The 12,596-nt window shown below is 36.7% G+C and overlaps 1 protein-coding gene across 1 annotated transcript in view; it reads left to right on the top strand.

Moving 5' to 3' along the window:
- The window catches only part of ANKRD31 (ankyrin repeat domain 31), a 142,736-nt gene that overhangs the window by 45,920 nt on the left and 84,220 nt on the right, over nt 1-12,596 (top strand). Inside the window, exons 9-10 of the mRNA XM_064596246.1 lie at nt 911-1,020; nt 7,557-7,712. Coding sequence (XP_064452316.1) covers nt 911-1,020; nt 7,557-7,712 — 266 coding nt within the window. The remainder of the gene's footprint in view (nt 1-910; nt 1,021-7,556; nt 7,713-12,596) is intronic.

Raw genomic sequence — 12,596 nt, 5'->3', positions numbered from 1 at the left:
CCAGTGTCAAGGTGCTTACCCCCTGTGTTTTTTCCTACGAGTTTTATGGTTTCAGGTCTTACAATGAATGAAGTCTTTCTTTAATGCATTTTGAATTGATTTTTTGTGTATGATGTAAGATCAATGCTCAGTCTAATTGTTTTACATGTGGCTATCCAGTTTCCCAAACATCATTTATTGAAAAGATTGTCCTTTCCCCATTGTATATTTTTGGTTCCTTTATTTTAAGTTAATTGACCATATATACATTGGTTTATTTCCTAGCTCTACAGTATTCCATTCAGCTATGTGTCTGTTTTTATTCTTTATTCCACTATTTTGCAGTTTTTGATCAGTGTAATCCCACATGGCAAGTCCTGTTTTCTTGCAAAGAGCCTGTCTTTTTCCCTAGAAGGTGATTAGATAATGGCATGCCAGCTTAGGGAGTGAGGGGCAAGAGACTCAGAATACTTGTAGATGACTGCTTCTGAAGGAGAGAAACCCACAGATGGCACAAAGAAAAGGCTAGAAGCCACAAAAACTGGCATGCCTGTCATAGAATTATCTGCAGTTTACTCAGGAGCCATCTCCATATTTTAAACTGCCATGCTCTTTGGGTCCCTGGGTGGCTCAGTTGGTTAAGCGTCTGTCTTTGGCTCAGGTCATGATCCCCAAGGTCCTGGGATTGAGTCCCACATCTGGCTCTCTGCCCAGTGGGGAGTGTGCTTCTCCCTCTTCCTCTTCCTCAGTACTCAGTACTCTCAAATAAATAAATAAAATCTTAAAAAAAAAAATAAACTGCCATGCTCTTTGATAGCAGCTCAGTAAAATACCTTTCAGTTTTAAAAATTGAGTAAAAATTTAGTATGATTCTCTATGAATTGTTGTAGAGAACATGATAGTAATTTTAAGAACACCTTTATGTTTCAAGAATGCAGGATCCTGCTTTAATGATTAAAGGTAAAGGGAAGAATATGCATTCAACCAGACTCAAAAGTGGAGAACAGATGCAGAGAAACAAAAAATTTGCTGGAAAAAATGGTGAGACATATTTGATTTATTTTTTTTTTTAACCAAGTAACTTATAGAAACATAGAATACTGGTACTGAAAAGGATTTAGAGATTATCTATCTCAACTTTCTCATTTTACTGATGAGGAAGTTCATAAAGGTTAAGGTTTTTTCCCAGCATTGCACAGCTTATTAGTAGCATAACTAGGACTTGATCATGAACTTCTGGCTTATAGGCTGGTATTTTTTCTATACTTCTATTTGGAGAGAATAGTTACAGAACCCTTTTCAAATTTAGATATGTGATCTATTTGTGGTGTGGTAAACCTAGCATAAGGCTAGGTGTTGGATGTTATTTCTTTGTTCCTATAAAACCCCAAAGAATAACCTAAGAAACTATGAGAAACCGTAAGAATCTAGAAAGACTGGTTAAAATATAATAGGGGTACAACTGGCAAAATTAAAATATGGATTGTAGGTTAAGTAATAATACATCATTGTTAAATTTCCTGAACTTAATAATAATTTAGTTATTTAAGAGAATGTCCTTGTTTTTAGAAAATACACACATAAGCATTAGTGAGTAATGGGACATGGTGTATGTAAGTTATTTATATATATGTGTGCATGCATGTGTTTATATAAAAAGGGAGATAGAATGATGTAAACAGGTGGCAAAATACTAACAATGGGTGAATCTTTTGTTCTGTCTTTATAACTTTTTTGAAGTCTGAGGTTTTTTTCCAGATAAGACATTTAAAAAATTCAGTGAACTGAAACAAGACAAAAATAAATACCTTTCATATGTATAAGTATTACCCAGTTAGAAAAATATAGGAGAAAGTCCCGTTTATAATAACTATAAAAGAGAAAATACCTGCTTGTATACCTAATAAGAAATGTGCCTTACCTGTGAGAAGACGGTTGAAAATTCTGCTGAGGGACTTAACAAAAAAAGAGACTTGAATAAAAAGAAGAACTTTACTCTTGACCATAAGTGTTCAGTCTTGTAAGAAATTTATTGCTCCCTAAATTACTCTATAAATATGTGAGAGCTCAATCAAAAACAGATTTTTGTTTATTTGCTAATTTGTTTTGCTTTATAAAGCTGGAGATTAGTTAGAATGTTATAAAATGATACTAAATATGAAGGACTAGCCTAGAAAATTCTGAAAAATAAAAGCACAGGGAGAGTGGAGAGACAAGAACCTGCTGTACATAATATAAAAGCAATTAGAAGGCCATAGAAATTAAAATAATTTGGTACAGGCAAGGAATAGACAGATAAATTGTTGAAACAGAATAGAGTTTAAATGTAGAAGCCTGATACAGTGTGAATTTTGGGGAAGGTATATAATAAAGATGGCATCTCAAATTGGTGGCAAAAAGAAGGACCAAGCAATAAACAGTAAAAACATAAACAAAATTGGGTGGATACCTATAACATTCCTTATACTAAATTTAATTCCATTTTGTCCAAAGATTAAATGAAAAAAAAAATTCTAGAAGAAAACATAAGTGAATCTTTTTGTAATCTCTGAAGAGGAAAAACCTTCTTAAAAAATGACAAACCCAGAAGCCAGGAGGGAAAAGAATGATAAAATTGACTACATATATTTTAAAAAGATTGTACGGAAAAATACCCTAAAGAAAACCAAACATTGAGCACAGAAGAAATATCAATAACACATAACAGGGGTTAATTGCATTAACATGCATGCAAAGAGCTCCTACAAAACAATAAGGATAAAGAAAAATGAGTAGGGAACATGAACAAGCAGTTCACAGGAAAAAAATATATACATATATATATATAAATAACTGGGACGCCTAGTTGGCTCAGTCAGTTAAGCATCTGACTCTTAGGTTTCCCTCAGGTCATGATCTCAGGGTCTTGAGATCCAGCCCTGCATCAGGCTCCTTGCTCACCTTGAGATTCCCTGCCTCTCCCTTTTCCTCTCCCTCTACCCCTCCCCCTGCTTGCACTCTTTCTCTCTCTCTCTCTCTCTCAAATAAATAAATAAATAAATAAATAAAATCTTTTTAAAAATAATTGAAAGGATTAACATCTCACTTATGATTTAAAAAAATATAAATTAGGAAGTATAGTTTTCACTAAGAGAATGTCAAATGTTTAAATACTTGAGAATTCCCAGTGGCAAGAATATGGAAAAAGTAAGCATTCTCTTATGTTGTTGGTAATAGTGTAAGTTTGTTCAGTCTTTTTTTTTTTTTTTTAAGATTTTATTTATTTATTCGACGTAGAGAGAGCAGGGGGAGGACCAGAGGGAGAGGGACAAGCAGACTCTGCAGTGAGCACCGAGCCCGACGCAGGGCTCAATCTCAGGACCCTAGGATCATGACCTGAGTTGAAACCACGACTGGGACGCTTAACTGACTGAGCCACCCAAGTGCCCCTGTTCAGTCTTTTCACAGGGCAGTTTATTTACATTCTTCAGACTTTTAAGTCACAATTCTTGAATTGGCAATTCTACTTAAAGGGATTTATTCTAGGTGTATCAGGGTGACTCAGTTGTTTGAGTGTCTGACTCTTGATTCGGCCCAAACTTCTAGGCCCAAAGCCTTTTGGATTAGTTTTCTCAGGCTACCATAACTAAATACCACAAACTGGATTGCTTAAATGGCACATTTATTTTCTCACAGTTCTGGAAGCTAGAAGTCCAAGATGAAGATAATAGAAAATTCGATTTCTGGCAAGACCTCTACCTGGCTTGCAGACAGCCGCCTTCTCTAAGTGTCTTTCCTGCATATGTGGAAAACTCTAAAGTCTCTTACTTTTTTTTTGTAAGGACACAAATCCTACTGTATTATGGCTTTAACATACAAATTTTGAGGGGATGGGATTCAGTTCATAACACCTTCAGTGGTGAATTCTACAGACATTTAAGGAATAAATAATACCAGTTTTCCACAAACTCTTCCAAAAAGTTGAAGATAAGGGAATACTTCTCAATTCATTCTGTGAAGCTACTAATAAACTGAAAACAAAATCAAAGACATCACAGGAACAGAAACCTACAGATGAATATATCTCATGAACATAGATACAAAAATATAAACAAAACTTCAGCAAATCAATTTCAACATTGTATAATACATCATGACAGAGTAGGGTTTATCCCAGGAATGCAGGATTAGTTTTACCATTTGAAAATCAATCACTATAATTCACTAACTAACAAGCTAAAAAAGAAAACCATATTACCATCTCAAGGGATGTCAAGAAGGCATTTGACAGCACCTCACATGTCTTACTGGTGAAACTCCCAGCAAACTAAGAATAGAAGGGAACTTTGTCAACCTGACAGAGAGCATCTACAAAAAAATATACAGCTATTATACTTAATGTAGTGAAAGATTGAATGCTTTTCCCCTAAAATCAGAAATAATGCAGGGGATGTCTGCTCTCACTATTTCTGTTGAACATCATAGTAGAGGTTCTAGCCAGTGCAGTCAGAAAGAAAAACAAATAAAAAGCATCCATGTGGGAAAAAAAGAAGTAAAACTGTGTTTAGTCACAAATGACGTAATCATCTATTAGAAAATCTGATGGAATGTATAGTAAAAGCAACTATATGTAAGTGAATTTTGCACAATTAAAGGATACAAGATCAATATACAAATACTAATTATATTTCTATATTCTAGTAACATTTAGACAGTGAAATTTGATACCATAGTATCAAAAATATGAAATAGAGATAAATTTGACAAACTATGTAAAAGACAGGTACACTGAAACTTACAAAACATTATTCAGAAAAATCAAAGAAAATTTAATGGAGAAAAATGGGGAGATATTACTTTGTTCATCAGTCAGAATACTTAATATTGTTTTTTGGGGGCTTTTTTGTTTTTTTAGAAAGACAGAGAGAGAGAGAATTCCAAGCAAGCTCCACGCACTGAGCAGAGCCCAATACAGGGCTTGATCTCACAACCCTGAGATCATGACCTGAGCCAAAATCAAGTCGGACATTTAACCGACTGAGCCACCCAGATGCCCCAGAAGATTAAATATTGTTAAGATGTTATTTCTACTCAGATATTATCTATGAACTCTACACAATCCCAATCAAAATTCCTATAGGGTTTTTTGTAGAAATTCACAAACTGGTTCTAAAATTCATATGGAATGCACAGGACCTAGAATGGTAAACAGTTTTGAAAAAGAACAAAGTTAGAGGGCTAACACTGCCTTATTTTAAGAATTATATGACAGGATGGGGTGTCTGGGTGGCTCAGTCAGTTAAACATCTGACTCCTGATTTCGGCTCAGGTCATGATCTTGGGGTCCTGGAATCAAGCCCCACGTTGGGCTCTGTGCTCAGCGTGGAGTCTCCTTGTCCCTCTCCCTCTACTCCTTTCCTGGCTCTCTCTCTCTCTCATTCTCAAATAAATAAATAAATAAATAAAATCTTAAAAAAAAATATGGCGGGGCACCTGGGTGGCTTAGTGGGTTATGCATCCGATTCTTGATTTCAGTTCAGGTCATGCATAATCTCAGGGTTGTGAGATGACTGTGTTGGCTATGGAGCCTGCTTGGGATTCTCTCTCTCCCTCTCCCCCCTGCCCATTCTCCCCTTCCCCACTCACATATGCACACTCTCTCTCTTTCTCTCTCAAAACAAAACAAAAAAATGATATGGCTCTAGTCATCAAAATAGCATGACATTTCCATCAAGATAGGGAAATAGATCAATGTAGTGAGTTCAGAAATAAACCCTGAGTTTTGACAAAGGCATAAGGCTTGTAGAGAAGAGCAATTAGAAATCCACATGCAACAAAATGTTATTGAATGTATATTTTAAAAGTACTGAATTTTGTTTTGGCCTACAAGTTACTTGAAGATCAGATTGATCCTTTCAAAACTTTTTTAAAAACCTTATTAGGCAGGCTTGATGTAGGCTTTACTATATAGCTAGTTTAGCTCCTTCTACTAAGACATGACCTGTCAAGGGTCTCTACTAATGCTCCGGTTGTTAGCAAGGTCTCTCTCCTCAGGCTGTCAGGAATGTAAATGTTTCCCAGGCCTGCATGATCTCTCAGGATTGTTATTTTATAGTTCTTGGGTAGTTGTTCTTGCCCAGCCTCAGGAAGACTCAACCTACATATGAGCACTTTAGTATTTAGATAGTGACTCAAGGAGTCCCTTTTATAGATTTCGGTACCTGTTCTCTCTTCCCTCATCGTACCCTACTGTGCAAAAGCTAATCTCCCTAGCCTCCTGAAACTTGAATCTCTATTTCCTCAGCTCAGCAGGATCACCTTGCTATGCTTTTGCTATATTCTGGAAAGTGCCTTCAGGCAAGAGTGATCTTAGGGCTCACTCTCTTGTTTCTCTTCTCTGGAAGGAGTCATAGATCTGAATTGCCTGTTTTCCAGTGTCTAAATTTTTTTACCCCGTATATTTTGTGTAGTTTTTTTAGTTGTTTGCAATGGAAGGGCAAGTCATGGCAATTATTTAGTCATGATTGGAAGTGAATGGCTTCTACATCTTAGTTTTCATTGAAAAATTTTGTATTCTTAATTTGTTATTTCTAATAAATTATATAACTAGCAAGTACAACTGGCAAAGACAGAGCTTGGAGTAAAAACTACTTTTTTTTTTGGGTAAGCATACAGTTTATCTGGTAGGAGCAGAATGCTTTGTAGTCTTGAGTGGGGGAAGATAGGTTCAAATGTTCAGAAGTTGGTTTGTTTTACAGTGGAACTGAATGGAGGGAATCTAATAAAGGCAAAGCAGATAAATGGTGATCCATTAAAAAATGTGCTGCTGTACTCAGTTACTTTTGTGAGATTTTAGGATGGGGCAGATTAGCTAGATCAAAATTGGAAAAGCTATAGTCATAGTTATTCTGAAATTCAGGAAAACCACATGAACTAGTATCCATAAAAATTGACAGAATTTAGAGTATCTAAATAAGGAATGTCAGTATTTTAGGAGACAGTGGAGAAATGATACCTGATATTTATAAGCTGGGAATCTATTTTAATTGTCTATTTTCTGGCTTAGGAAAGAAAACTATTGTACAGATCAAGACCATATGTCTTTATTTAATTTTGTGACAGCTGTTTGTAGCAAAGAAAGAAATTTAGCATTCTCTTTTCTGGCCTCACTGGGTTAATTTCTGTATCTTCCTTATATACTTCTGAGATTTTTCTCCTCTTGGTGTTAAAACACATTTTGGTACTATAGTATTTTGTTGGGTTTAATAACACCTAATTCTAGATTTAAATAATCCTTTTCACCAGAACTTTTAAGAAAGTAATCTGTTAGTCTTCTCATGTATTCACTTTCATGGGGTTTCAATAAACATAAACTGCTTACATAATTTATAATGTACTGCAAGTATTTTCAAACTAATGATATTTTTCTTTTACCTTTTTGCATGTAGATAACATTATTGTTGGGTTTATGGATGAAATACTCTTTCATAAAATAATTCCAGAATGTTGACTGGATTCACTCTATTACCTGTATTCTTCCTGATTTTTAAATAAGGATTATTACTTTTTGTTTTCTTTTGTTCATCCCCTCGTTTCAGAAAAAATGAAGAGGAATAAAGTATCTCTGTCTAGCATTAACCGTAGAAACATTTTTGGAGAGAACTTACTGTATCAGGCTGCTCTGCATAATGACATTGATCTTGTTCATCATTATATAATGAAAGGGGGAAATGTTAATCAGCCAAGTTATGCTGGTAAGTTGGGGTTAACCCACAATTATCTTGGGAGTGGTTTTTGTTTCTGCTTAGTAACTCCTATGAAAGTATGACAAAGTGGGTATAAGGCAAGTCTCAAACAGAAAGCTTCCAGGTAATTTTTCTGCTTAGGTAGCTGATCACCATCATCTCCCAGGGAAGTGGTAAGGTCGGGAGGCAGGGGTAGAAGAGCATTCTATTGCACCTTCAAAGATTTTGCCTGCCCAGGGCCCACCAGGTGGCCCACAGGATATGGTTCCTGTGGCTGACTTGCTGGGTTTGTATGGGCATTGTTACTGTGAGACTCAACTTTGAATGGAAGAGAAGTGAGCTCAAAAGCTGAAAGAAGCTGATGGTATGCTGAGCTATGGGGGAAACTGAGATAACATGGTAGATGTACAGTAGATGTACAGCAGGGGCAATGGCCAGGGATATGGAGAGAAGAGAGTATAAGGTAGAGATGGTGGGGCAGGGAACTCAGACCATTCTTTCTGCAAGGCTGGATCTCTAATACAGTCTTTTTTGTGGAGAGAAGCTGATGTTCTTCTGGACAAGAATGATTCCTTAAGGACACTTAAGTACGTAAGGCACTTAGCAGCACTGGGCCAGTCTGGGTAGTGCTTTTGTGTGTCCATACTTTTACTAATGTTTCTAGACTTTCTCAGTTTATGAAACTGTGAAAAGTCTTAGGATGCACAGGGGTGAACAGCACAGTCCATGGACAAGCTGGTGATTACACTTACTTTAGCAAAGCCTGCATTTATGTAATAATCAGGGTTTTAACAGGCTATTATTCTAAATCTCATACCCAAGTGAACCGCCAACGTCCTGTAACCCTCAACCTTGGATCCTTATTTGCTAGCCAAAGCACTTACTTCCTTGCGAAATGTACTTGCTGTTAGTCTCTATCTGCTCCTTAAGTTCAGGAGTAGCTCTACATGCAGCTAACTTTACTTTATAGACTTCCCAAGAATCTCTTAACATACTTATTTTCATGAGCCATTTTCTGTGCCATTGTTAACATCCTTGGTGTCTGTTACCTGCTTGCCTTCGGCAATTTATTGTGCACTTTCTCCTCACTGCCCTAGATACTTCTGTGACCTTAATGAATTTTTTATCCTTAACATATTTTCCTGGCTTTTTGAAGTCTTTTGTTCTCTACTTTTCCTTCTCATTTTGCATCTTAGCTCTGATCTTTACTTCTGGCTATTCCATCTTACAAAATTGCAGAGGGTAGTGTTTTTAAAGACTTGACTACAACCATATTCATCAGAGTCACCTGCAATGTTTGTTTAAAATGCAGTTTGTTTAAAATGTTTATTTTGCCCTCCAAAACACACACATGCACACACACACACAGTCTCACAATTAAAATCTGTAGGTTAAAACCTTGAAATCCACATTTTAACATATTTCCCCAGATGATTTATATTCTCAGTGAAGTTCAAGAGCTACTGGCAAGAGATGTATGACTTCCATGTAATATACCAGTTCATTGTAGTGAGCTTTTACAGTATGCCCCTTATGTACCAGGTATTATGAAAACAGAAAGATAAATATACTAGAAAAGTTTAAATATAGTCTGTGATACAGTCCAAAAAAGGGTAAGTGCCTTTTGAGAAATTCTTAAGATGTTATGATAACAGACCAATGGTCTTGTCATAGGTAACATTTGCATTATAAGTCTCATTTGCATTTTATGGTATCTTTGTCTTTGATTTAAAAAAACGATTGCAATAGTTCTTCATCTATCAGAAACAAAGGTGAAACCAGGAAGTAGGCTGAAGAAACTCTGAATACCCAAAAACAGATCTCATTAAGCTTCATTGTTAAAACCCTCTCAGACCAATGCCTTGAGCATTATTTTACACAGAATTCTACCTGACTCCTAAGTCTCTGGCACATTAAAACACAAGGAAACGTGAACTTACACCTCTGTGGGTGTTAACAGTTGCTACATTAGAGCCTATTAGTAATATTATGATCTTTATTAAAATTTGTTATTTTCACTTTCTGGGATAGTTATTATCTTATAAAGCTTTAGAGAGATTTTCTTTAAGATGGTTAAATTTTTTAAAAAGAAAAGAAATTGTTAAGGATCTTCCAACCTGCAGATCTGGAAGATAATAAAAGATCTGTTGTAAAATGTGATCCATCTTTATTTCGAAGGAGTGGTTTTATAACACAGAAGGAGTAATCCCCAGGGGAAGGGAAATTCTTTGTACGTTTGATTTCTTTCTGCATTGTGTAGCCATTTCTGGTCTACAGTGGCTCTGTCTACAGAATAAAGATCCTTCTGGCTTTGTCAATGCTGGGAATTTCTTTCAACCTTAAGATTGATACTAATCAGGGGCACCTGGGTGGCTCATTCAGTTAAGCATCTGACTCTTGATTTCGGCTCAGGTCCTGATCTCAGGGGTCCTGATTGCAGGGTCCTGGGATCAAGCCCCGAGTGATCCCCGAGTCGAACCCTGCATCGACTGGCTTCTCGCTCAGTGGGACATCTACTGGAGATTCCCATTGCCCTCCCCCCACCCCATAAATAAATAAATCTTCTTAAAAAAAAAAAGGCTGATACTGTTCATCACTGGGTCATCCTTGCTTGGGTCTCACTTAAAGTGGCATTCATTTTTTAGTCCTCCCCTAGCCCCCATTGTTTATTCTGAATTACTGACATGCACTAATTCTCTTCTTTGGGAATTTTCTGCAGTGAATTTAAAATAGGAGACTGGTTTTCCACTTTACATTTACCTTATCTTTTAGTCATTCTGGCTCAGGGAAAACAAAACTAATCCTTTGTTACGGTTTTCTCATTCCGATAGCAGTTGTTTTTGTCCATTTTAGGAAACTAATTTTTATTGTAGCTTAAGCAAAACCTAAATAAGGAAAGGAAGTTTCCTAGGAGGAAAGTCATCATCTACATTTCAGAGTTAATAACTTTTGGATTTCTTATATTTCATTTTTCATCCTAGACTGGTGGCAGATAATCAGGTTAACCAATATACGCATTGATAAGCAAATATCCACAGGTCCCGAAACCTAAATGAGTTCAAACTTTTTATCAAATAGTATTGGAGGGAGATAATTTTTATATTACGTTTTTAAAAATAAGTAGTCCTTAAGTGGTTATGTTTTAAAAGTTCACATGTGAGCTATATATTTGAAATTTCTTTTAACATTATGAGAAATTTTAAACATACTGAAAAGGTAAAAGAATTCTACATTAAGCATCCAGATACCTAATACCTAGATTCTACGTACTTATTTTTATTGCATACTTACTATAAAGGAAAAACACTCATGTATTTCTCTTCTACTTATATTCATAACACTTCTGATATCAGATGTGTGGGATTTTGGATGCATCAAGCGGTTCTCCAACACCTGCAATTTAGTTCATGTCTGACTAACCCAAATTTGTATAGATCCCACAGGTTAAGGGATCAGTCAGCCACCCCTACTTCAGATGCCAATCACAAGTAGTAGGTCCCTGGGTTACCTGCAATTTCTGTTCAACTTGGCTGCAAATTGGAGGTTCCCACAAATCGCTTCCTCGGATTTGATCTTTTCCTAAAATAGCTCACAGAATTCAGGGAAACACTTATGTTTACCATGTAAGTTTATTATATAATAAAGGATATGACAAAGGATACAGATGAATATCCAGATGAAGATATAGAGTGAGGCATGGGAGGGTCCTGGAGCACAGGAGCTTCTATCCCTGTGGAATTGGAGTATGTTACCTTCCCAGCATGTAGATGTGTTGAACAAACTGGAAAAGTTCTCCAAACCCCAGAGTTTGGAGGTGAAACTTCCAAATTTCTGATCATGACTTGGTCTTTCTTATGACCAGCCCCCATCCAGGAGTCCACCAAAAGTTGCCTCATTAGAACAAAAAATACTTCTGTCACCCAGGGAATAGCAAGGGATTTAGGAGCTCTGTGTCAGACACTTTTATCACTTACGAAATTGCAAAGCTCTTGGGACTTCTGTATGAGGAACTGGGGTGAGAGACCAAATATTAGAACAAAAGATTGTCCTAGCACCCCTGTTTACAAGGGTTTAGGAGCTCTGTGCCAGGAACCAGGGGGCAGAGATTAATAAATATTTATTATTTCATTCCTATCCATCTTTAAATCTATCCGTCCATCAATCCATCTTTATGTTGATGCATTTCAAAGAAAGTTAGTACATTTTACCACTGAACACCTCAGCATTAATATCTCTGAGTTCAATAGTTTTTTTCTTTTTATTTATTTATTTATTTATTTTTAAAGATTTTATTTATTTATTTGACAGAGAGAGAGATAGCGAGAGCAGGAACACAAGCAGGGGGAGTGGGAAAGGGAGAAGCAGGCTTCCCGCCGAGCAGGGAGCCCGATGTGGGACTCGATCCCAGGACCCTGGGATCATGACCTGAGCCGAAGGCAGACGCTTAACGACTGAGCCAGCCAGGCGCCCATAGTTTTTTTCTTTTTTGAGGTAAAATTTCCATACTGTAAAATGCAGATCTTAAATGTGCTGTTTGATGAATTTTGACAAATATATTCACCTGTGTAACCCAAACCTCTATCGAGATAGATTTTTTTTTAAAAGATTTTATTTATTTGGCAGAGTGATAGAGAGCACAGATAGGCAGAATGGCAAGGAGAGGGAGAAGCAGGCTTCCCACTGAGCAGGGAGCCTGACACGGGGCTCAATCCCAGGACCCTGGGATCATGACCCAAGCTGAAGGCAGACACTTAACTGACTGAGCCACCCAGGTGCCCCTATCAAGATAGAATATTACCAACATCCCAGAAATTTCCCTCATGCCTCTTCCCAGTCGTTCCCCACCCCCACTCTCTAGAAGCCACTATTCTGATATTTCTCTGGTATTTTTCA

This window comes from Mirounga angustirostris, unplaced genomic scaffold (assembly GCF_029215605.1).
Source record: "Mirounga angustirostris isolate CCGP_5_RB_7025 unplaced genomic scaffold, mMirAng1.0.hap1 SCAF_7, whole genome shotgun sequence".
NCBI lineage: Eukaryota > Metazoa > Chordata > Mammalia > Carnivora > Phocidae > Mirounga > Mirounga angustirostris.
Note: the sequence above shows the minus strand (reverse complement) of the source record. Positions and strands in the feature narration are given on the sequence as shown.